At 37.2% G+C, this 26,864-nt stretch overlaps 1 protein-coding gene across 16 annotated transcripts in view; it reads left to right on the forward strand.

The window, feature by feature from the left end:
* Positions 1-26,864, forward strand: part of MAST4 (microtubule associated serine/threonine kinase family member 4) — a 254,220-nt gene that overhangs the window by 188,054 nt on the left and 39,302 nt on the right. For 9 of the 16 annotated variants that reach the window (XM_015848582.3, XM_015848585.3, XM_085528875.1 and 6 more), the window contains 8 exons: positions 1,168-1,256; positions 11,122-11,191; positions 13,914-13,934; positions 14,655-14,733; positions 18,737-18,894; positions 20,276-20,351; positions 21,190-21,399; positions 23,936-24,037. In XM_015848582.3, the coding sequence (XP_015704068.2) occupies positions 1,168-1,256; positions 11,122-11,191; positions 13,914-13,934; positions 14,655-14,733; positions 18,737-18,894; positions 20,276-20,351; positions 21,190-21,399; positions 23,936-24,037 (805 nt within the window). The remainder of the gene's footprint in view (positions 1-1,167; positions 1,257-11,121; positions 11,192-13,913; positions 13,935-14,654; positions 14,734-18,736; positions 18,895-20,275; positions 20,352-21,189; positions 21,400-23,935; positions 24,038-26,864) is intronic. The other 7 variants (XM_015848583.3, XM_015848586.3, XM_085528872.1 and 4 more) reach the window with 1 other exon arrangement.

The following is a 26,864-nucleotide window of genomic DNA, read 5'->3' on the forward strand; positions in this document are numbered from 1 at the left end:
GTTTTATGTATTGGAAATAGTCTGAGTCCTTTCTTTATTTCTATGCTTATACTATTTCATGTTATCCTCTCTTTTGCATTGTAATCAATTAGTGCCATTCAGCTTGAATGAGTATTGCTTCATGGCTATTACACTGAGATCATAATGTTAGAATGCTCATCTTCAGGGACATCTACAAATAAGATCTGAATACGTCCATCTTATTTTTATGAATTGTTTCTTATGTAAGAATCTTTCACCTTTTTCTGGTTTTGAGGTTTCTAGACATTAGCAGATTTTCTGATTGAAAGTCTTCGTACATTTGCATATGCATTTAAGTTTTTATAGTTAGTCCTTTTGACTTGAAGATGCTGTTTTTTTTCGTGCAGGAGTCTCCGAAGTGCTGAGGATTCATATTTATGATAGTAATAGTTACAGTAAAACAAAGGAAAATGAAATCTCTCTACCAAAAACACTTTGAAATGGTGTAGTGTATTTAAGAAAAGTGTGTCCTCTGAAGTTTAATAGATGCGTTAATTTACTATTTATCTTGCTTAATGATCCTGTGATGTGGGAAATTAGTGGCTTTGCAGATGAAAAATGTATGAGTTAAAAAAATGTATTAATCTTTGGAGGCATCATCTGTTTCATTGACAAAAGACACAGATGCAAAATTTATGTCAATAATTAAATTTATAATTATTGTATCATAGATTGATAAATCATTGCTCTTCCTGGCCTGTAAGTTGGAGCTCTAGTTCATTTAACAGAAATAAGTTTACTTATTGAATAGTGATTAAAAGCTGTTTTGTTGCTTTTTTAAAATATTGTGCTTGTATGTTTTTATACATTATTTAAAATGTATGGCAGAGAGGAAAGCTGCAGATAGGAAAGAGGATTTTGTTAATGACTCTACAGGGACGTGCTTTACTTTGCACTGAATGGCAGATATGCAGGTTTGGAAGGTTTCTACTGTGATTTTTCTTTAGAAACCGCTGTCTTTGCCATTATTGAGTATGTTCATAGACTTCCTGAACTCATGCAAGTACTACAAAAACAGCAATAGCACTGATTTTTAATAGGAGGCTGGGAAGCAAAAGAACAAAGGAGCAAAAAGTTAAAGTGTTCAAATGTGGTATGTGATGTATTTATGATGCTAATGTCTTTTTTTCTTCTTTTTCCCAACAGCTGTAGAACAAGTAATCGAAAGAGTTTGATGAGCAGTGGCCAATCTCCAGCTCTGCCTCGACCTCATTCACCTCTCTCAGCACACACAGGTGATTTTTGTATCTATGCTACTGCTGCTGGTATTAAATCCTTAAAAATCCTGTATAAGTAAAGGAAAATGGGCTGATTTTACCCCACTACCCTTCTTTCCTTAGTTGGTAGTAGTGGAAAAACTGCATATCATTCCATCCAAATTTCTGTTAAGTTTAAATTCAGAAGTCCATACATGGTGAAAAGCACTCCAGAAAGAACGTGGGTTATGCAGCTTTTTTTTGTTTGTTTTCCGTGCTCTTATGCATTTTTTCCAATTCCTTGACAGTGTGTATTGTAGTATGGAAAGAGTATAAAACTGCTTATGACACATGGCAGTGTTAGTGGAGTTAGTGAGTAAAGTATTATGTTCTACTTGTGGTGCTTTTGCTCCTTTGGATTTTTGATGCTAGGCACATTGGTAGAAGATAAAGTGCTGAGTTTTGTTTGCGTTTTTCAAGAAGGCATTGAGTTTAGTAAGATGCTTGCAGTTTTCTAGTGGAAGCAACATTATTAGAGAAAATAGAGTGGTTCTCCTCAAACTGAGCAGCAAGCAGTCACAAATAGGAGTACAGGTGAGGTCGTGAAGATTTGTGTAGAGTTCAAGGTAACATGCTGCATGCAGTTTCTCAAACTATGAAACAGGAATAGAAAAAAACAAAACTTCATTTGGAAGGAACTTACAGATCCTTTAGTCCAACTACCTGATTGCTTGAGGTCTGATCAAAATATAAAACAGGTTACCCAAATGTGTCTTGAGCACTGGCAGACACAGGGCATCAAACACCTTACTAGAAAACCTATCCAGTGTTTTGCCACTCTCACAATAAGTACATTTGTACTTATGGCCAGTCTGAATAATACTGTTGATTTCAAAGCTGTGGGTAAGCCACTCAGAGAGCAGAAAAATGATAATTTTAAAGTAAGTTTAAGTGTAGGCTGTTCTTTTCCACTAACTGAGCAGTATGTGCCATGTTTTCAATTAGTTGCAATCTGCAAATCTCAGGCGAAGATTGCCATCAGAAAAGATAACCATATTTTCACTTCTTTATCTCTTATTAGTGGTTGCTGTTGGGGAACAATAAAAGAAAAAGAAAAAAAGTGAGACAGGAAAGATAGAGGGAAACTGTATAGTTTCCAGTTCCAGTTGAGCAAACTAAATGTGCTGCATAGGATCTGTGCTGGTATTCAACAGAAACATTTTTTAAAATTTTATATTTTATTTTATTTTTTTATTAGACTGTACTTGGCTGAAGTGTGGTAATTGCATGCACATGTGGCAAAAGCAGGATTATGCAGCATGTGGAGGATGTTGGAAGGGGCTCCTGATCCAGATACTGTTTTTGTGCATGTTGTCAGAATTCAGTTGTACAAGAGTTCTCAGATTGCTGCAGGTTTGACAGATTAGGCTATGAGTGGCTGGCAGGTAACTTGTCCTCATGTGATATTGCACCATTATATTCCACTGGGCTCTCAAAGGAAAAAGGTATTGACACTTGCCATTCAAGAGGCCGAGTGTAACTGATGATAAAATTGAGACCTGGAGCCTCTGAATATTCTACCAGTTCTCCACTGTTTTGAGAATTTTTTACCAATCTCTGAAACTTAGTTCATTGTTGTCTCATGATGCCTCATTGTTTCGGTTTCAGCTGAGTCCAGTATTTATAGCACAGTGATGTTTGGTCATTGCTGAGTGATGGGAGCATGCCCAGTGCCAGGCCAGGCCTTTTGGTGGGAACTGTTGTAGGTGTTACAATTGTTTAATAGTTGCTGTTTAGAGTGTGGGTTTTTTGGAGATCTCTCTGAGTATTTGCACAGAACAGCACTAAATACTTACTTGTGATATACAATCCCTGCTGTGTTATTTACCATTTCTGGGGGTTGGATTAAGGTTATCATTCTACTATTTGGTACTACACTGTTTTGGAAACTAATCTGGTCTTTGTATTTAATATTGCAGTCATCTTTGTATTTTAGGAAGCATATATTGGAAACTATTAATAATTTCACTCTTTGTCACCTGGGGGAGTCAGGCTGTGGGGGAGACAAGTGGGAATGCTCAAACCAGCATGTTAAAATTTCTGTGCATACTGATAGTGTTTCAGGGCTTTTTTAAGGTTAAACAAGTGTTTAGGAATATCTCCCAGTGATCTGCCCTGAAGCTGGATGAATGGTTGGGAGTGTGGGATGGTATGGTCAGGCACCTACAACAGTGGACGCTGTCACTGTTTTGGAACTTCACCCCTAAACAACTACAGAATTCTGGGAAACCAGGAAAATATTTGGAAAAGGTGTGCTGTTGTCTTGACAATCTTAGAGGGACTCAAATCACTACAATGCTCTGCAGCCTGGCCTACTGCTCAACACTATTCAGCACCCTGAAGGGAAGGAAGCCTCTGGATCTGAGGTAACAGGCCTTGCATTTGCGCCAGCCACCACAGCAGGCCTTGTGGTTTAGTTGGATAACCTATCTGTGCTAATCTGTGTCTCCTCTATAAACAAGATGGAAAAAAAAAAAAAAAAAAGCCTGCAGAAGGATAAAAGAATAAGATGAGGATGAAGCAGGGCCACTATGATGACAGGAGGAGGGAGAGTCAGAACTCATAAAGAAAGCAGTAACTTTCTGACTGCTAAATATGGGTGAGCTGCAAGGTACACAAAACGATTTCATTCATCCACATGAGCACATCATCACCTGGCTGCTCCAGTACTGGGATAGTGGGGCCAGGAGCCTGGACTTACTGGGCAGCAAAGCTAGGCAGCTGGGATTTCTTTCTAGGGAAAGAGATGTTAACAGCAGTGGAAGAAAAGGCAGAGCCTTGTGGAGGCAATTTTTGTCGTCTGTGAAAGAAAGATATCCCTTGAAGGAAGATCTGATATGTTTCCCAGGTAAATGGACCACCATGGAGAAGGCTATCCAGTAACTGAGGGTATTAGTTGTGCTGGAGATGATGTAGATGATGTACAACATTGATCTGGATGGTGTAAGGCCTTGCACTGGAATCACAGCAGCTCCTACTAGCAGTCCACGCTGCAGACAAAGAGACTAAGCACAGCTCTGCCAAGAAGGATCTAGGGGTATTGGTGGATGGCAATCTGGATGTGAGCCAGCAGTGTGACAACTGGATCATGGTCTGCATTAAAAGAAATGTGGCAGAAGGGCTACGGTGATCATCCTGCCCCTGTACTGTGTGCTGGTGAGGGCTTACTTGGAGTACTATGTCCAGATATGGAATCCTCATCCCCTTTATATATTGAAAGACCTCATGTCTTAAAACCGTTTTGGCTTCTGTTTTCATACCGTGAATGCCTTTCTTGCCACAGTACTGTCAGAGTACTCTAGGCATCTGTATGGATAAATGGCTGTTAGCCTCATAGAAAAGCAAGGAATGTTGTACTAGATACTGCTGTTTAAGTTGACCAGGTTTTTATTTCAGGCTTGTTGCATCTCAGTCTTTACTGCATATACTTGTCCTTTATTGTAGACTAATGAAATCAAAGGGAATCAAGTTGTCTGTTAGACTCTTGAAAACCTACCCAATTTTTGTTAATCATTTCTGTGAATTATTTCTATTAATTATATTAAGATCTCTGCAGTACTGTACTCTGCCCTTCTTAGAATTGTGTTGGTTGGAAGTTCCATGCTGTCTAAGTACCCAAGTTCAGTAAGTTTGTGCCTTGCTCCATGAAGACTGATTTTACATCAATTTATTTCTCTTACTTGGAGAAGACACAAGATTGAGGCATATATTGAGTTACCTCTGCTTGTATTCTGTACCTTAGGTAAGTTCTTTTGGGGTAACTAGTTTAAAGTATGTGTTTTTAGCCCAAGACTTCACATCTTGAAGGGAAGAATGCTAGGTATATTTGTTATCAATGGAAGCAAGGTATATAAAGGCATACTGTGAGTTTGAAGGTGGAGCTCTATTAGTCAGAGTACACTGAATTAACACTCATTCCAGTACTGCTGTCTTTGCTGAAGAGCGTTTTCATCTTTGGTAATCTCTGCAACAGTCATTTTAGAGGTCTGGTTGCTCCTTCAGTAATGTGTCATTATTTCAGACTTAATGAAGAACTCAGGTTGCTGGCGCATAGTCACAGTGATTTGAGTTGGACCTATCCAAAACCAGCATTGTATGTAGTCTTGCTCTGTTCTAAAGAATTGCATCTTGAGCATAATCATAAATCTTTCAGGATTTTTTCAGGGCTTTTTATACCCACACTCTTTTCTCGCAGTCCTTTTTTTCATAGAATCATAAGGTTGGAAAGGACCTACGAGATCACCTCGTCCAACTGTCCTACCATTACCATTGCTACCACAAGCACTAAACCAGATCTCATAGCTCCTCATCCAGATGCCTTGTTAACACTGCCAGGGATGGCGACTCCACCACCTCCCTGGGCAGACAAGTTTTTCTTTTCTTACAAGATTTTTAATTTTTTCTTTTTTTTCTTTTTTTCTTTTCTTACAAGTTCAGACTAAACTGAAGGCACAGGCCATTCTCTAACTTAAATAGATGCCCTTTGAAGGAGAAGTGGTGGTCTAACTTTATAATTGCACAGATTTTCCCACATGAGAAAGTCATATGGAAATCTCAGTGTACTTTATACCTCTTCCCGTTCTCCTGTTATAATTGTTCAAGATGGGGATAACGGAGGATTATTCCTACAAAGCAGTCTCTTATTAATCCTTATACATGCAGGCTGAATTGGGTAAACCCTGAACACCTGCATAAAGATTTTTAAGTGCTTGTCTTACCTTCTGAGTAGTTCTCAGATTCACGTGGTTGGATAGGGGAGGATAAGTGAGATGTCACCACAGCAGTGAAGTAAATATACTGTGCAGTAAATACATAGCACTGGTCAAAGAGGGAGCAGTTTGCTGCTGATGTCTGCCAGTGTCTTTTGCATACATGAAGAGACAGTAAGATTTCTAGAGTAATTTCAACTATCATTATGTGAAGTCTTTCTTATTAAAAAGAAAACAGATACATACTAATGATACTTCTTCATTTTCAAACTTTGGTCATTAAACTAGCAATCTTAGCTTATTTGTTTGGATGTCCTTCATGTTTAATATCTGGTTGAAAGCCACTAATCCTGCTGAAATGTCCTGTTAGGTTTTGGATTAACTGTGGATGTGTTCAAAATTGTGAGAGGCAAAGGGATGCAGTATCAGCTTGGACAGCATCTGTTGCCCTGGATGCTAATGGTCTTTTCCAGATGAATGCCTGCTGCTGCGTAGGCAGGTCATCAGCACCACCCAGCCTTTGAGTGAGTGATTATCATCACAGCAAGTCAGGGCGTTCAGATGTCCCCACCTCAACAGTCACAGAAGCTTGTTCTTGTGGATGATGCTAACCTGATGATTAATAATCATCTGTAGTGCTGTTTAATTTTATCTACTGCAGAAATGGGTTTTAACTGTTAGGAGTAATACTGTAAATCTTGTGTCTCTCAATACAATATTCCATGTGGTGTCACTAAGAAAACAAGTATTAGGACAAGAATTGCATGTATGAAATGGCTTAGAAAAGGAGTGGTGAGTGTTGTGCAAAAATGGGAAATCATGTAACCATAGAATCTTTTGATTTGCAAGGTACCCTTAAAGGTTGTCTGTGTGACTCCCCTGCAATGAGCAGGGACATCGACAGCTAGATCAGGTTGCTCAGAGCCTAATCAAGCCTTACGTTGAATGCTTGCAAGGATGGAACATCCACCACCTCTCTGGGCAGCCTGTTCCAGGCTCACTGCTCATATTGTTAAAAACAAATTTTTACCTGGAAAACTTAATGTTTTCATGGTTGTGGGACTGTGGAGGAAGAGAAACTAGTATGATAGAATGTAAGACTTCTTCCTGGAAGACCAACAGACTGTTACTTACTTGGTGTAGCAAATGGAGGACTGAAGAGCCTGTACTGTAATCTAAATTGTTCAGAGTTTTTGCAGGGAAACCATTTGTGCTGTTTATTTTAGGTGTTTGGGATGTTGTTTCATGATCAAGACATTTGTGTGCATTGAATTTAAAGTAGATTTTCCTGGATTTTTAACTTTATACGTGTCTTTTTTGTCCATAGTAGGTGATAACTGGCTTTTCTATGATGTATTTGAAGCTAAGAAGAATCTCTCTTATGCTGCTTTTATGGTGTTCTGCTTTAGCAGCAGTCTGTATAGGTGGTGTTTTGGGGAAAGGATTAGGTTTGTAAATGAATGTAAGGGAGCGAAGCCTTTGTTTTTGTGGTGAAAGGTAGGAGTGCTAAATGTTAAAGTTTTGAATCTTTCTTATTTAGGGGAACTAATACAGTGTTTCAGTTACATGTAGAACTGCAGAGGCTGTTCTGCTAAAACTCAGCTTAATACTAGTTAGTCTGGTTGTGAGGCAAGCTGTCAGTCTCAGAGCACCTTCTCACAGTTCAGGGACTAGAAGGAAAGAGTCCATGGTACGTTAACATGTAGATTCCACTCACTTTCAAGTTAAGTGCTATTAAAACATAGTACTGCTGGTATTTTAAGTAGATAAGTTATGGTCTGATTGTAAAAAGTTCCCGCTGTTCTTCTTGTGAACATTGTAAGTGTAGTTTCCTCTCGTCTCTGCTGTTTCCCAGTACACTGAAAGCAGGAATTCTACTGTCTTATCAGTGTAAACTTTCTGGGCCTAAGTTTCGGTGTTAATTCCAGCTTGAAGGAAGTAAAATAATAGTTGTAGCTTTCCTACTCCTTCGTGACTGCCTAATGCTAGTGTCTCCTGGAAGAAGTGAGTGCTACGGAGCAAGCTAGGAGACTTCATTGACAACCAGGGTAAAACAAACCAGCTGTAAACCATAACAATGCAATTCAGCAAGAAGTCTGCGTGGAGAAGTTTGATCTGGCAAATGGATTTAAGGAGCTTGCTAACCTTACTTTCTGTAACTGAGGCATGAAGCATAATTAATTGTTTTTGAAATAGCACAAGACCCTTTCCTCTGTGCAGGTCTCAGTAGAAACACCTGCAGAAATATTCAGTGTTTCTGCTGCCCAGCTGCTGACTGGCAGTTTCTTGGGGTATGAAATTCAAACCTGTGACTATTGATGTTTGCCTGCATGCTGTTCACTTCACAGCATGCATTCACCACCAAGTAAACAGACACAGAGGAACATGACCTCTTGTAACATTGTGCTGCTGTACTGTAATTTATTTCAAAAGACTATCAGATAATGACACCAAGACTTCAAACTTGAGCTGTCTTTCGGCCATTGGGAATTTATGATTTCAGTTATCATTAATCTGTTATTCCTTCAGTATGAACAAACTGTTTGAATCAGAATTTCTTTGTTTTGTAAGTAAGCTGCTATTAGAAATGCATCACTGTAACATGCCTTCCCTCCCTGGTAAAGGCACAGGACTTACTGATGGTAATGACAACACAATTACACAATTAAATTAATTTATGTATAGTGTTCTTAACAATAGTTGATTGCAAAATAAGGCACCCCTTGTATTGTCTTGAGTTAAAAGTATTGTTTTGGTATGTTGATTGCCTATTCATTGTGTTACTTCTCCCAGAGGATCTGGAGTTAATTACTTACCTACTGCCTGACCACCAGTCAGGCTTACTTCATCATGGTGGGAACATAAACAGTAATCTCAGCTGCAGAGAAATACCCTAGGACTAAAACATACAGTAGCCAGCAGAACCCAGAGAACAACGGGATTTGACTAATAAGCAAGCACTGCACATATGGGCAGAGAATTAACTGGCACTGGCTTTTATTTGAAGGTCTCCCAGGTATAGACATGCAGATGGACTTGGGGGTGGATGAATGCCATGATGGATGAAGGTCATGTATAGGACTCTGCTTCTAACCTTTCTTGTTTTTCTGGGACACCACACCTTAAACCCTTAATAGCACCAGTTGTTGCTTCCATTGTTTGAGGTTCAGATTTTCATTCAGTTTCCAGGCTTGTCTGGGTTCTCAGACATCTAAATAAAAACACATTGTTTAATATCAAAGTATTATGTATGTAGCTTTGCCAATTCTGTTGTTTTAAAAGCTGATTTGCATTTGGAAATTGTGCTTGTGTCCAGATTTTCCTTTGTGAATAAGACATAGATGTTGCATTTTCTCTGAAAGTGTTTTTATTGCTTTTAGTGGGGTAGCCACCAGAATGTGTTTCCTTGAACCCCGCACTGTAGTTGTAATATTTCTGTGTCTTCAGTGTTTTTTGCTTTGTTGTGAATGCTATGCTCAAAGTAAATGGTTGGTTTGCCTAAGTAGCTGTTAGGCAAACCGCTGGTGTGTGATAAGGAAGTGTATCCCTGTAAAGCTGAAAAATAGCTATCACCAGAAATAAATTTAAGAAATCCTCCATCTGCTGATTTGTCAGATTATTTTCTGTCAGAAGCTGTTTCTGTCCCATCACCTGATCTGATTCTTCTTTGCCAGTTTGATAGCTTTTTTTGCTTTTTTTTTTTCCTGTCTTTTTATTTTTTCCCCTCATATTTAAGCTCACAAAGAACTCCCAATTACAGTTATTTTCAGTACAGTAGCTGAAGTTTGCGACAATACTTTGTATGCATGGTGTTAATTTTTTTTAGCCTATCTTATCTTTATTAAGCAGCAAAAGAAATCCGGTTAGCTGTTAAATTAAATGAGCTGTTATTGTCAGTGATTTGGTGTTTGCAGTTCATGCAGGATGAGAATAAACCGTGCTGGACCCCAAGTAAAGATTGTAATCTGTGCTACATGTGTAGCTTCAGCTTTCCTCCATTCTTCCCTTCCATTGCTTAAGGGAACAAAAATCCTTGCCATCTCGAAATTGTCTAGGCCCTCAGAAGCATCTGAAGAGTAATGAAGAAGCCAGGATCTTGAGAGGGAGGAGGTGAAGTTGAAAGGGCATAGCTCAGCTGTGATAAATAAATGTACAAAAAGCAGTCTGGGGTACTGGCCAGCGAAAGTGGAATCCTTGTCTCTTGGGGCTGTGGAAAGAACAGATGGAAAGACATGATTTTAAGCAGAGCTAAAAATGAATCCTGCATCTGCTTCTGATAAAAGAGGGAGAAGGGACCCTGTTTACTACCTAGTGATTCTTTGTCATAGAACGTCTAAGGACACTCTGAAAAATGCAATTTTTGCTCAAAAATATGAGTAGAAATCAAAGCCACTTAAGTGTTTTACTAGGTTTTCCACATGTAGGCAATAATTCTCAAAAAAATAATCTTTTTTTGTAACTAGTTATGTTGCAGTCCCATTTATGTCAAAAGTAAATTCATTGTTTTAAGGTATTGATGTTGCCATCAGTGTTTGAATTGTTTAAGGAAGATTTTAGATTTATGTGGGTGCTGCTTTAAAACAAATCCTTTTAACTTTTGAAGGTTAGTGGGTTTTTGGGGTCTTTCAGGTAGCATCAATACTTTTTCTCAATACTGTGTTTCTTCTAGCTATATTTGTTGAAGAGCCAACTGCCCCTCATCAGCTGTCTTCTTTCTATACTTTCATTGGTCAGGAGGTTAAGTATTCACATAGGGAGAAATAACAATCCCTAAGTAGTCTCTTGTTGACAGTGTCACTTATTATCACACAGGGTGCTCAGCTTTTTCACATTTTGGTTTAACATTCAGATAGTGTAGAAAAGATTATTAAATGTGTTCTGCCTACTTGAAAATATTTTTTTTCAAGATAAAATAGAATTTTTCTAAACTTTCTAAAATACGTGATTTATAGTGAACTAGTATGTATGAGTGAAATATATAAGTGAAATCTTTCTTGCATTAAGATTCAACATCAGTTTGTTTTCTCAGAGACCGTGACTCAAAAAATTAGCTTCTAACTCGACTAAAAGTGATTTAAGTAGCATGCCTGAATATTCCTAATATGTGTTTATTTCTTTATTTGCCCTTCCAACAGGAAACAGTCCTCAAGATAGTCCAAGGAATTTCTCTCCCAGTGCCTCAGCCCACTTTTCTTTTGCAAGAAGGTAAGCATTTATTTATAGCATGTAGCATGCGTTCTGCAGAAAGGAAGTGCTGTTGGACCCAGATATTAAGTGGTGATTGCAAATCTGCTGTTATATCTGTCAAATCTATCACAAGGAATGATGTCTGTCCCTGTTACATAAACTCTTTAAACCTCAGTTGCAGTAAAACTTTGTTGGATGATTGATACAGTGCCTTTATACCTTTTTTTGATGTACAAAAAACATGTTTTGTTAATGACTTTAAAATGAATCTTATTTAGAGTGCATGAAAATGCAGATGTTATCTCCTCATTTGTTGGAATTTCCAGAAGTCGTAGCACACATCATTGTTTTAAAACCCTTTTTAACAATTTAAGCAGTGCATGGCATGTAAGAGTCCTGTTATAGAGAAGATGGAGCAGGAGTGCCTGTTTTTAGAGCCGTGCTTTGCGGGTAACAGCTAGATTGTCACCATATATTATATCTGACCTTGATCTTTTTCACTATCTGGACAACTGAGACAGACAGCTCTGTCATGGGAGAATTCAGAGGGTTAATTAATGTTAGAATTTTTGAACATATAAAGTGAATTTGAAGTAATCTATGAAGTATATTACTATTAAATGAACCGTAAACTAAATTGATCGTGTGTCATGGGAGACTGCCTATTTGTGCCACTGTGGTTCCATATCACTTAATGCCTTGACAACTTATCTCAATATATTCATTAACTCTAAGTCTGGGAGAATAGGTAAAGTTTGTATGTTGACCCAAGAGTATATACAAAAAAAAAAAAAAAAAGAAAGAAATTGGAGTGCTGTGGTATTCTTTGTCATTAATGCCAGGTATCTGACTGTTGTATTCATAGTGAAACAGCACTGCTGTAGCTTTACTTCCTTTATTTTAGATGTTCATTAAAGTCACACACACAACAGCTCGTAAAAATACACGTGAAGAAAGCTTCACACATGTATTCTTTTTATTCTTATGTGAAACAAACCATCTCCAGCAGTAGATTTTATAAGTCTTTCTGATATTTTATGATGTCATTTTTTAAATCAACACCTTAAAAAGTATTTCTTTTGCATTTACTTCTTCTTAATAATATCTTTATTGTAAAAGGAAAGATTCCAGGAAAATCCTGGAATAGTTTATAATGGAAAAAGCAGATGTGAAAGACAGCGTTATTTAGAAAAGCAGCTGGCAGGAAGTACTTTTCCTTTCCCACCCATAATAAAAATAAATAAATAAATTCAAATCATCCTATTTCTCTGAACCTTAAAATTCAAGAAGAAAAAATGAATTTGTTTATCAGTGTTCCAGCTGATTTTGAACATTTTTAGAGCACTGAAAGTCTGTTAATTTCCAAATGAAGAGTTTTAAATCTTACGGGATTAACACAAAAACTTTATTTTGTTTTAAAATATTAAACCCTTATGGTGGGATTCAAAGAAACTTCTTCTAGCACTTTCTGTGAAAGCTCATTTTTTTTAGTTCTTGTAATACAAATGTTTGTTAACACTATATTTGAAAGTGCTGCTATAAAGGTTTATTAAGTTGGTGCATGTATTGTGGTGATTTCCGTATAACCCATGTGCCCCGGGCCCCTCTGCAACAAACACAAGTGTCAACTTCATCTGCCTAGATTTGATGCGGTGACACAAAAGGGGGAGCCTGTGCTTCTCCTGTCTGCCACTACATACAAGTCCAGTGTCTGTGAGCCCGTGGGTAGCTGGCAGATTCTGCTTTCTAGAATTCCTGGGAAGAAGGTAGATCTGTACTGTATTCCAGTGACAAGCAGTATATCAGGGTTCAGGGAAAATGCTGAAGATACTTGCTAAGCTTTACTCCTTTCATCCTGATTGGATGCTTCCTATTTTCTCTCCTTTGCTTTTGAGATATTCTCTGTGATAATCTTGCCCCACTGCAAAGGCTTTTGTGAGTGGGAATTGCTGTATGATGCAGGAATCCCGTTCAGTATAAATAATTCAATAACGATGTATTTTCTGTCTCACTGCTGTGGAATATGAGTCTTAAGCCATTTTTGCTCTTTCAACTATAAACATACCTGCCTTGTGCACCTGAGCCAAAATGAAGAGAAAGCTCTTTTTGTAATTGCTCACTGAGCTGGATATTGCTGATTCATGTTGGGGTGAGGGTGAAGAATTAATGAAAAAAACCACAAGTTGGACTAGATAATCTCTGAGGTCTTTTCCAAATTTGGTGATTCTGTGATTTTGTGATAAATTCCCCCACCACCACCAAATCCACTCTTGTCCCTCTACTACATGTTCTTTTTTCATAATTAATGTTGTTAAGATGCATTGTAATTTGTAATGGACAGCATTTCAGATGCAGTTCTTGATGTATTTATGCCTGCTCTGTTGTAGCTTGTAAATAAACAGGATTAGGAAACAAACTGCTAGAATTGAGAGGGTGGGAGGGCTGACAGTTACCTCAAAGGAAAGGAAAGGTCCTCCAAGAAATTCAGGGCTCCAAATTTTCTGTGTCATAAGTTCTCCTTTATGGAGTTGTATTTTTTTGTGCAGATTGGACTTGAGAGGTGATCTTTGTAATGGCTTTAAAACAGAAGTTTGATTTTCCTCTCAACTCTGCCATCAATTTGTGTATTAATAAAAATAATTTCTTTTTCTTATTTATGTATGTATTATTTTCCTTTTTTTTCTTTTTTCTTTTTTTTTTTTAAAAAAAAAAACCATATTTGATAACAATTGTACTCCAGTCATGGGCACCGAAATGACAGGTAAATCATACCTTCTTAGAAATCAAAACATCAACTTCTTTATTGCTTTTTGGTTTGGCTCCTTGAATGTTTAAGCTCCATCTTGTCTATGTGTAGCTCACCTGAAGCTGTTAAGAGTAGAATTGGCTTTAGTTGTGATTTTTATTTAATCTGATTAAGCATGATTTTTCTGACACATTTATTTTACTGATCTACATGTAACTTTGCACAAACTTAAGTGCTTACCAAATCATTATTTCCTAGTTATTTTAAATTAGCTTGCTAGTTTGCTGTTGTCCTCCACTGATGTCATGTAAGAAAATGTTACCCTGACACTTAATGCATTGTTGTGGTTATTTTGTGGTTCAGAGCATCATGACTTGCATTTGTTCACAGGTTTTTAATTTGCTTCTCATTCATTTTCATCCGATGAACCCAAAAGTTATGAAGACTCTGTGTAGAGTTTTTATGTTCATTAGTGAGAGATCATCTCTGTGGATCTGTTAATTCACTTTCTAATTGTTTCATCTCATAGACCTAGACTTGAATATTCTCTAGGAAGTCTGTAAGCCTTAATCATCTTTGCTGAGAGCTTGTTTATTGTGGTCCCTTGTGAATGTTTACTTTCTATTAAAAAACTTGTCTGCATCATGCTTTTGGAATGTAGTTTTTTCACAACACTTCATAGATGTTTCTACGTACTACCAGTGTTCATTTGACTAAACTCAGTCTTCACAACAGGACTGATGGTCGCCGCTGGTCTTTGGCTTCCCTCCCTTCTTCTGGATATGGTACAAATACACCCAGCTCAACTGTTTCTGTGAGTATCCGCTTTGTTATGTAGGTAGATTTTTGTTATGCACCCTATCTTCTTAAATTAAGCAGAGGTTTCTTGTTTTAGGAAAATGACTTTGTGTGTTATTTCTTTTTCTGTTTGTTGTTGTCTGTTTTTCAGTGAGTGTGTTTTTCTTTATTTTTCTGCTGATAGACTTTGAATTGGTTTGGGGTACTAAACTATTTTAATGAAATATTAGAAAACTTCAGGCTACTTGTGCTTTGCTTTTATGGATCTTAGTTTTGTGTAAAGGAAGTTGTGTTTACCTGCATCCTTTTGATCTGTAATGCAGTAGGTTAGGAGACATAATCATACAAAGTTAAGTTTTGAGTTTGTGAGGGTCCCTTGCTAGCATAAGGAGAAATACCCTACGACATGATTGACTTACATCCTTGGCTATCCTGCTGTATTCAGATGAGGCGAATCATAGGTTTGCCTTTTTTTCTTTGACCATAGTGGGGTTCTAGTGCATGATATTAAATGACATATTTAGCTTTTTTAGGTGACTAGAATTAAAACAGAGTAGGATAAGTACAGTAGTGAAAATTGTTAGTTTTTGCATGTTAGATAAATCCTCTTGAACTGATCACACCCACCTGTGGAGCATGTGCCATCTGACTTTTGAATGGCACCATGGCACTGCATGTGATTCTCCTCCATTACTAAGGTTACAAGCTGGTAAGTGACTGAAGTACAAGTCTGTACTTTCCCACATCACATGCACCTCTGTACTTAAGGGGAAGCACTGAGTAATGTTACAACCTGTATTTGTTGTGATAGCCAGACCTAAGAAACTGGTAAGATAAAGCTCAAAGAGAAAGCCTGCTTTGGAAATGGCAAATAGCGGACATTTTGACAGCTACAAAAGCCTGCATGCCACTTGTAAAAAAGTCACCAGCTGAGGTGACCCACTATCACAGTTACCACTGCTGAGGGGCACCACCCACTGCCTCACAGTGCTTACATCCACTGGTTGGTCTCCATAAATGTTCAGCAAGTGTCAGTGAATGACAATGGGTGCAATTATTTCCTCATACAATGACGCGCCCTTGCTTAATGCATTCTTCCATCTCATAATGCCATTCTGTCAAACTGCCCCTCTGCTGCCATTTGTCACACAGCAGTGAAATAAAATGGAGTCTTGGTGGTCAGGTTCTATCTCTACTGCCATAGCAATATAATCAGATGCCTCCAGTGTTGTGGGCCCAGCGTAGTAAGATATGACACATTACTTTTGAAGCAGCCTTTGCATATTTTGAACTGCTTCTCAGTAGTGCTCAGTTTTGGCCTCTGACCTTAATCAAGTCTTTGCCCAGTAAGTGCTTTGTTTCACATTGTTTCTAACCACTTTCCATTGTGCACACTCATACGTGTCTTCTTGACCCTAGAGCAGGTATACTATGCTTTTCACTTAAAACATATTGATGTAAAGAAGTTTGTCAGATAATAAATTGCTATAGCAACCTCATCATAGAAGTAAGAGACTTGTGCTAAAGAAATGAAAAGCTGTATTAGGAATGTCTTAAAACACAGTTCTAATTTTCCATCCATAGGCATAGCTTTTTTCCTTGATAGCTTCGATTTTAGAATTGTAGTTTAGAGTGTTTTGCTGCTTTCTTTACTCCATTTTAAGTTTACTGCATGGATGTGCTGAAACACAAGACAGTTTTGACATCGTATCTGCATTTCTTCTGGATAAAGAGCAGCACTGCCATTTATGGAGTTATGCATCTTAACCTTTGCAATACTGTTTTTGAGTTCTGCCTTGACAGTCTCTGACAGGACCACTTATAAATAATAAAATAGATTTATAGCGTTGAGCAAACAATTTCTAACTTGTGGAATTGAATTTGTTTTCTAATAAGACTGGATTTTGTTGAAGAGAGCAGCAGTGTAGCGTTGAGGCTCCCTGTTTCTATTCCTTTGTGGAGTTTTGTTGGTTTTTTTTTTTTCCTTTGAAGATTCCTCTGCTGTTAAGATGATCGTGTGTCTTTTAGGAGAGGTGGCCTATAAGCAAGAACTGTGAAAAAAATTGGTTACTTTTTTTTCTTTTTGTCTGTAGTACTCTTTGTAAATTATTTAGATGGGAAGGTAGAGTAGGGAGATTGGAAAGGAAATTTTGGCAAGTACATTAGCTGATATTGGCTGAGGATTTGTGTTTTTGTATTTGAAGAACCGTTTGCCTTGTAGTGATGCATTCATTTTTAATAAATATGTTAAATCCTATGCAATTCTTGAATGAACTATTCTAGAATGCCAGGAGGGCTGTTTTTGGGGGTTTTCTTGTGTTTTTTTTTTTCCTTTGTAGAATTCTGCTTTGTGATCTGAGATCTGCAATCTGTGCAGATCTCCAAGACAATGCACCCTTGTGCGTGGTTCTGGTGTAGCTGGAAGTCCTGAGGAAAATAAAGATCTTCTGCTAACATCTCATCTTACACGTAGAAAAGCATGAAGTAGATTACTGCTTTTTTGATGTGCCTAGAATCCCCTGAAATGCAAAGGATGTTTGTTTTTTAGAAATAATATATACGTGACAGTCTGTATTGGGAAATGTCATTGTTCTTTTAAGTTAATGAGGGTGGCTCTAGAATTAATCATGAAGTTAACTGCAGCTAGCTGCCACAGTGTGAAATATGAAGGAGGGTGGTCCGTTCTGTGTACTAAATTATGCACATTAATGTGCTACAGCTGAAATTCATAATTGAGTTACTCTGGCTTGACAGGTTACTCCCTACCAAGTAAACTGTGGTAAAATCTTGGTTTACAGTCTTTTTAGCCTGCAGCAAAGCAAGATAATGTAGTCTTGCTATCTTTAACTTGTTCAAATGTGATGAAGCCTTCCCATATACACCAGTCTAGTGGGAGTTAACTTTTCCCGTCAGTTTTTTTTTCTTTGTCGTTTTTTCTTTCAAGAGGTAACTTCATGAGAACTATTGTGATAAGTAATCTTTTATTTAGTTCTTAGAATTAGGATTTGTTCATTTTTTACCACTCAGATTACGAGGTAATTATGAAGACTGTCTTGTTCCTGTGCTTAACAGCCTGGATATTACCTGCTGACTTTAATAATGAATGGAGATGTCAATACAGTATGGAAGTTTATTGACTTCTCTCACTTTGAAAGGAATAGTAAAGATGCCCTTGGCTGCAGATGCAAAGGCCAAGAAACTGAAGATTTTGGAATTCATCCCTTCCACTGTTAAAATAAAAGTAATGTCTGCATGATACCAGGCAGCTTTCTAGTATCACACTGTCATATCAGCAGGGATACTAATTGCACCCTCAGCAAGTTTGTGGATGACAGCACATAATGCTCTATGGCTTTACAGCTAGTTTTGCAAGGGTAGTTACTGTGGTAACAGCACCAGTCTCATAGCAGTCTGTATCTTCCATTTTTAAGTGAAAGGGATAGTTTGAATGCAATCCTTTTCATTTCTGACAGCCGTACAACTGATTGTGGTAACTGTTTTGTTCTTTCATATCATCTTAAAAGTTTCTTTATAAGAAAATAGCATGTTTGTTTTTTCAGCAAGAATTTAGACTATTTTTTTTCCCCCAAACTTTGATAATCTTAATTATAGGTAATGAAATAATTTACATGTACAGAATTGAAATTAGCATTGTGACATACTCTACAGCTAACGCACTTATTCTGCCTTATTCAAGTAATTAATGTTCAGCAGACTCCATTTAAAATATTCTCTAAATACTGTAGTGTCTTACTGACACCAGATGTCTGTGCCATAGAAAGACAAAATGTGAACTGAAATTCGATGATTCCTTATTCTGAGACTGAAATAGTTTTATATTTAAACTGTATTTAGCTTGGTAAGTTGAGACAAATTATTTTCGTTCTTCTTTAATATGGTAGTTGAGCATAAGAAACTGTCTATAATTATTATATTAAATGATCTCATTCATAAACAGAATATGATCTTGAAAATGCGTTTTCACTAATGGAAGTTTGTGTTCTGCTTTTCTTTTTCAGTCATCTTGTTCATCCCAAGAGAAACTCCACCAGTTACCATACCAACCAACACCTGATGAACTGCATTTTTTATCTAAACATTTCTGTACCACTGAAAGCATTGCAAGTGATAACAGATGCAGGACCACAGCAATGCGCCCTCGCTCCAGAAGTCTCAGGTGGGTTTGTCCATTAGGTGAGAGGGGTTGATTCTTAATTTATTTACTCTAGAATATTGTGGTTTTGTGTACTGGGAGCATTCTTTATTTTCCTAATGGATGAAGAGGTAAGAATCTGTGCCTGAACTATTAATAATCGTTTCAAAGTTTTTATTCCTATGTTCAGCTGTGTAAGGTAAACATAAAAGAGGCATCTTAACCTCTTCTAATGAGCTACATGTTACTGATCTGACTTCTGGAGTTCAAATTGTTTAAATAGTATTGTCTTTTATTTTGCAAGAAGTAATTTGAAAAGTGTTTATATTCTAGAAATGTCTGAAAAGAACTGTGGTGAAGAATAAATGGGCAGGGAGTTGGGGTGGAAGCGTTCATTAATTCATTAGTTTTAATTAATAAAAATCTACTTCAGTTTCTTGTTTTGTCCCAGAGTTGACCTCTGGAGTTCCCTTTGCGGTGCCATTTGTGTGAGGTGCATTTCATTGAAGATCATATATTGTTGTTTTTTGCTCTCTCAGAGAGCTGAAAGCCGTTTCTTTTGCTCAAGTAAGAAATGCATTTCAAGAAACTCCTATGTACGTTTTAAGATAAAGTCGCTCCTAGAGCAGGACATTGCCTTCTTGGGATCTTATTCTGCATCTTCTACACCATACTTGGGTGGTCTGGTATCTGGAAAGTCAGATGGACATTTTTAAAAATGAGGTTTACAACAATGAAAATGAGTTTTCTAGGTTAGACTAGGCCGTGGGTACTTTTTATGGATGCTTTTCCTTCAAGTTTCATGCTTTGTTTTTGTTGTTTTTTGTTTTTTTTCTTTTTCTTCCAGGCACAGTGTCCATGGCATGGAACCTGCATGTTATAGCATTACTTGTAGCTGCCTTTACCTGCCAGATAGATTGCAAATAATAGTTAGAACATTTTTTCATTATCACCTTAAAAATATACGTATATATGGGATACATATATGAACCCCTCACAAACTACTAAATGTCTTCACTTGCAGCTAGTGGAGATTTTGGTCAGGTTTTGCTATTTTGGTTGTATGAGACCTTCAGAAGGGCAGATGTAGTCATACAAGTAATTGTCTGTTAATTATATGTCTTGTCCTTCTGAGAAAAAAAAATGTAATGTCATGAATGTTGCAAAAGTTTCTGTATGCTGAACTGCAGTTAAAAACAAAGAAAATAGAATGTTTGGCAGTTAGTAATTTTTAAGGCCTAGTCTGAAATAACAGAAAAGAGCCAAGCATGCCACTGAATAGAGATTGTACCTGTCTAGTAAAGAGTTTGCTGACTTCTTGGTGCAAATAAGCTGCACAGAAAAACCCTGCTAATTCTAACTCATTCTGAGACAAGTATAAAGAAATAATTTGCTTTGTTTTCAGTCCTGGACGTTCTCCTGCCTGCTGTGACAATGAGATAATTATGATGAACCATGTCTACAAAGAAAGGTTCCCAAAGGTAATGAATTATGCTTAAGATATGCAGTATCTAAATTGATAGGCAACTTAGGTTTTAAGTAAATTATGTTTTTGTTATGGAAACTAATGATCCAAGCCTATAATGTCTTTCACGAAGCATTACCAAGTTCTTATTACAAAGATAAGATCACAATAAAGAAAATCCTTGCTGAGAACTGGGCATTCATTTGACAAAGCTGCTGAACTGGTTTTGAAATTAATCATGCTGGTAATATATTCTGCTGATTGGAAAGAAACAATAGCATTCACTTTCAATGGGTGGTGCTTATGAGGAGTTAGTGTATACTGAATTAACAGAACCAATTTTGTGCAGAATCTGTTGATAAACCTGCAAACTTCTGTACCATCTCCCCTTTTTCCCCAATGGTTGTCTTACATACTTTTTCAGTGGTGAAGATCAGCATAAAGTTGCCATGAGTTTAATTCTGAGATACCAACTCAGGATATGTTTCTGTCTTACTGAGGAATCTGAGACAAACATGAGTGCCACGTGTTGCTAGGGGCACTGTACTCGCAGTTGATCCTAGAATTTACATGATTCCTGGAAAATAAAGTACAAGTTAAACTGGTTCCCCAAAGTGCCTAAAAGTAATAATTAAAGGCAATCTTTATATTTCTTTATACAAAGCTTTTACTTTTCTGTACTGGTAGCTGGGTGTAATTGGTCTGTCACTGTCTATTTTCTTGTTTTTTTCTTGAGTCATTTCACGTATCAAGCCTAGGTAACTTCTTAAATACTGCAGAAATGTTGTAAAACCAGAAGTAATTTTTGAAGTTGTGAGGCTGATTTAATATATCATGTATACATTTGCATATAGGCCACAGCCCAGATGGAAGAAAGGCTTCAGGACATTATAACAAATCACTCTCCAGAAAACGTCCTTCCGCTGGCAGATGGTGTACTCAGTTTTACCCACCATCAGATCACAGAACTGGCTCGAGATTGCTTGGATAAATCCCACCAGGGCCTCATCACATCTCGATACTTCCTTGAATTACAACAGAAATTAGACAAATTGCTACAGGAGGTATGAGCTGTTATGTTTGGTAGTAAAATGATTTTAATATGTTTGCAGTTTGAAATAATTATGACTGTTGCACTCAAATAATTTGTCAAAGAGATATTCATGGCAATTTTAGTCTGTGTAACGTCCACTACAAGGACCAAAAGACATTCCTAATGTAGTCTGTGATAACTGGATAGTAAAGATTCAGAAACAGCAGCATTTTTTCGATGCAGTACGCATTATAAATTGCTTAAGCCCTAAGTGAGGAAACTTGCTATTCCACTTGCTGTGGATAAATGAAGAAATATATACCATTTCCACTCTTTCCACTTTATCAAACATACTAATTGCCTGCTGTGTTGACAAAGAAGGCAACGGCCCGTGTTTCAGTAGTTGGAGGTTATTATTTAATTCTTTAAGTATTCTAAACTCCCCCCCCCTTTAATAATTAAAGTATTTATTAGCAGAAAATCAGTTCTGAAAGCAGTGAAACTTCTGTAGAATAGTCTGGTAAATTAATTAACAAAAGCATGCAGCTTATTAAAGAAAATATGTTGCACTGTAAGTCAATAAAGTTTATGTATACATCGTTTTTAAAACAAATGAGAACATTAAATGGTGTAACTGTTCATGTGAGAGTTGATAGTATATTAGGAACCAAAGTTAATGTGATAGACCAGCAGATTTGATAGACTTGAAGTTTTCCCAGTTACATGTTCAAGTATTGTGCCTTGTTAATTTAGTTTCTTCTTCAACAAGGGAGAAATCTCTAACATTTTGATTGGTTTTGTTGTTGTTTTTGTTGTTTTTTCCTGTGCTGATTTTTTTTTTTTTTTTGTTAACTTCTGTTCAATAAATTTACTTCCAGTTAATTTCTGCTATTGTACTTTGAACTTCTTTTCATAAAACAGGACTAAAGTTAAGGCACACTGAAGTATGTATGGATTATTGAAGCCCTGTTCTTTAAGCAGGGAAAATAAGAACCTCTCAGTAATGTAATTCAGCAGTAGGAAAGCCTGCTTATCTCCTCAGCTCTGCTACAGGCACTCTGTTGTGATTTGGATTCATGCGTCACATTTGTTGTCAATTACCAGCTATGATGTTCAGTATAAAGCTGCATCTCCTACTGCTACTTACTTTGTTTACTGTGTATAACCAGAGGAAGACTCTTTTAGTGCTTGAGTAGTTTGATTCATCTCTCACCTTTGTAAATTTAAGGTTGAGGTTATGCATATCAGTGTTCTTTCCTGCTTCATCCGTCTTTAATGTCATATGTACTGAATCTTTTGTTCAGGTATACAACCAAGTGTTCACAAAACTATACAAAGTTGCTTTTAATTCTGCTGGCGATCAGAACAGGCAGGCATTTTGTTTACGAGAGAGTTCTTTTTGGGCTTGGTTGGTAGTGTGCGGAATACAGATGCTTTTGTCCGACTGAGGTACTTCTGAAACCCGTTACAGAATGCTAGATGGTGTTTGTGCTTTTTTTTCTTTTTTTTTTTAAAGTTACCTTTTTTAAATCTCTTAGATTTATTTATTTTCCAGCTACTTTGCATATTTTTAAATTACAGTGTTGGGAGAGCAGCTTGTAGCATCATATTTTTGCAGGATTTTTAACTAAACAAATAAAATTAATGATCTATTTTATACGAAAAGTGCTTGGTTGTCCATATTAATCTCATTTAAAATGCTAGTTTCTTAGTTCTGTTTCAGTTCTCTTGGCAATTCTGTACAAACAAAAGATGAGGAAAAAAATTGGTTTAGAATATTCAGAACATAGAAATACTTTGTGTATTTGGGAGGCTAACAGTTGTTTTATTGAGGAGGAGGACCATACGGCCTCTCTGCGTTCATTAGTATCCTTCTTTGTGCCTTTAGTTCTTGATGGAGAAAATTTAAAATAAATGTAAAATGTAGCTTAGCCCATTACACAAATAATTTTTAAACCTTCCAGAATTTTCTCTGTATTCTTTGTAACAATTTACACTCATGGTCATCGCCTTCATAGAAGTTGATTGTTCGTTGTCTTTCTTTCTGCATGTACCAGCATGTGGCCTCTCTCTGCAGGAATTAGTATAGACTCTAGATATAGTACACAATTATTTGACTAGGAGTTGTGAACATAGGAAATTATGACTAATTTGACATGAATGTTGCTTATGTTCATATTACTTGTTTCATTTTTCATCTCTTCCTACAGCTGTTGGTAAACTAGGAGACAAACGTGCATATATATTTTGTATTGAATCATAATCCTTTTGCAAAACTGACAGTGGTAATGCTATGTGATTTAAAAAAAGAAAATTAAAAAGGCAGAAATCATGTCCATTTTTAACAGTTTAACTTAGTTGTTACAGTGTTAGAACTGTACAGATGTATTACTTCAGTACGATATTTTATAATGTTGATAATTTTGCTATTTTTAGCATTGTTTTGAAAATGATATACTATTGCCTTAATTTCATGTTTCAGAACCTACAAGTTTGTCTGAAATAAGCATTCATGAGTTGGCACAAAATGCAGTTTGTTTTAGTATTCCTTTGTGTTCATGCTCTAGGCTCAGGAGCGATCAGAGAGTGAAGAACTGGCGTATATCAAGCAACTAGTCAGAAAAATCCTCATAGTTATTGCTCGTCCTGCTCGTTTACTGGAATGCCTGGTAAGGTGATGTGACCATATCTAGATTTTCTTCCTTGCTAGTATAGGAAGTTTCCAGGATTAGAATTCAGTTTCCTGTGCAGTAATTTTTTCTATTATCAAACAGCTGGGCAAGACTTCATTGTTGGTGGGATCTTTTTTACTTCTATTTCAGAAACAAGATACTAGTGGAGACCTCCTGCAGTTGTGTTTGGTTCCCTGCTATAGCAAATATGTTGCAATTAAATCCCTTCCATAAATTTAGGAAGCTCCAGTTAAAAATGAGTTTGGTTTTTTTCTGTTGTTTTGTTTGACTTCATTACTCTCTTGGGAAGACATTTCCGGAATCATAATTGGTTGGTGATTTTCCCATTGTTCTTCATGTAAGTTTTATAACTTTGTTGTGCTGAACAGTTGCCAGGGCTGTCTGCACCTTGCAGTCCACTCTGCAGTATCATCTCTGAGAGGAAATGTTAGGAACCTGGATACACGGGTAGCCTTATTTATTCTCAGAAGAAACAAAGGAGTTAACTTACGCATGAGCATAGCATGGGCGTTACCATATTGGGCTAGCTTGTGTCAGGCCACCTAGGCATGCATCTGCTTCACTTGCCCCTGCTTTGAGAACTGGAGAGGCTCAGGTGCAGGAAGTTGTTCCTACAGACAGAGCCAACATGCTTCAGTTGTTCAGTGGAAGTAATAAATGCTCACAGAACACAGTGTGCTCAAGAGGATGGTGTAGACACCCAAATACCATATAAGAGCCAGCCTGAATCCAACAAGCTTGGCAGGGAGCCTGAGCTGACTTTGTTGAGCTTCTGTGCTTGCCAATACCAGGATCGCGGTGTTGACGCTGCAAGCAGCTATTTGAAGCTGGCAAGGCTCTGTGTATGTGGGAGCCACTAACCTGCTGCTAGACTCAAGTTATGCCTGAAAGTGTCATAACTGCGTTTGCATGCCACTGAATCTGAACTAGTCAGTCTTTCCAACCTGATGTTGGCTCTGTGCTGTGTTTCTTCATCTGTGGCACAGTTAATCCACAACCTAGATTGTTCTGTCTGCTGTGGGCATTTTGAGAGATGACCGTTTTGTTTTGGAAACACTGTGTCTCAGTGTTCCCAGTTGCAGTTTGTTCATGACTTGTAGTTCAGCAGAAATCTAAAATGCAGTGTCTGATCTGAAGCAGCATAAATGATGTGAAAATGATGACAAATTCTAATGAAGAGGATGTGTTAGTAGGCACTGAATCCAGGTTTGCGTTGTGTCTTCACTGTGTCCCCTGAAATGTTAATTCATTGCTCATTTATCGCAGTTCACCTAATCCTTCTCCAGCCCTGTGCACAATTTCTGATACAATGCCTTGTTTCTTTCTGGTGCTTGACATCTATATTGCATGTTCATAACTGCTCTTAAATACATGCTGTGGGCTGACAGACAGAGGCGTCTTTGTAGCACTTCATCCTTTCATATGCTCTCTTTCTCCCATCCACTCCTGTTCTTAGTCTTATCTTTTAATTTGGTTCTTTTCTGGTGACCCATTTGGCTCCCAGTTTGCTCCCTGTAAATACTAGTTTTATAGCTAGCAAGGCTAAATCTACATTCCCTTGGCCTTATGACTTTGGGATTTTGTTCCAGCCTATCACAGTTGTACTGGAACTGCTATGTATGCCATATTTTTCCTTTTGCTGTGCCTGTTGATGTGAGTAGATGGACAGTATTTTTCATTTCTCTCAGGAAATGAAATTTTGCTCCCAGTTCTAGTGCTTAGTTGCTTCCAGCTGTATAGATTTTCATAGCAGCAATGGCAGAGAAAGCTGGCACAGCTTGTTTGGAGTGTTCTTACTTGGAGTCTGTAGGAGATTTAAGCTGGAACATAATAACTCTCCAAACAGTACATTTCTTCAGAGGCAAGCGGCTTGAAGAAATCCAGGCAGACTATCGCAAGACCCACATTTCTTACACAAGATGTTAACCCTACCAGTTAAAAGTCAGTGGAATCATTTAATCTTGCAAAAACAATATTGTTGCTTTTCCGTAGCTTCTCTCTGGAAACTTTTAAATAACATTGGCTGATATTTCAAAAAGTCTGTCTGAAATAAATAATGGATGTGGCAATTTCAGCCTCTGTAAGAACTTCCATAGAATTATTGAAAAAAAAAAAGAACACACTCATCAGGATAAGTTTTATATACTGTGTAGCAAAGTAATCAGTTTTCTTCCATCTTTTTAGCTAGCTTTTAGCTCAGGTGCTGGTGGTATGTGTGTTCCTGTTTATATTTACATGTTAATCATATGTGTGAAGGGTTTTTTTTTAGTTCCATGTGCCAGGAGCTACTGCTCAGTGTTGAGAGATGTTCTCCATTTGCAGTTACTTCAGTACATGAAGAATGAAAGACAAAAGTTAGAAGTCAAGATGAGGAAATAAATTTCTTATTTCTAGTGTTTACATGTGTGTATGCACGTATACATGCTTGTCTGCATTATATAGTGTATGTATATAATGTTGCATTTATATGCATTATATATGTCATATATACATTAAAGGTAACTATTTTGAAATTACCTTATTACCAAATGATAAGCACATATACTACTACTGCTGTTCACGAGAAGGTAGTTAAGTCTGGGCACATATGCTCACATTGTTGTTCCTCAGTACCAGTGAGTAAGGTGTAAGAGCTTCAGCTGGAGTTAATGTGTCATATGGGAAGAGTAAGGCTAAAACAGCATGTAACACCTCCTTACACAGTCCTGATTTGTAGGCAGGTGGCAGTCTCCAATGATTTTGAGCTAAGTGAAAAGTAGGTTGGAGATTTAAAATAAATAAATAAAAAAAAATAATAATAAAA

Source organism: Coturnix japonica, chromosome Z, assembly GCF_054131305.1.
Source record: "Coturnix japonica strain WE chromosome Z, WE-NBRP24, whole genome shotgun sequence".
Classification (NCBI taxonomy): Eukaryota; Metazoa; Chordata; class Aves; order Galliformes; family Phasianidae; genus Coturnix; species Coturnix japonica.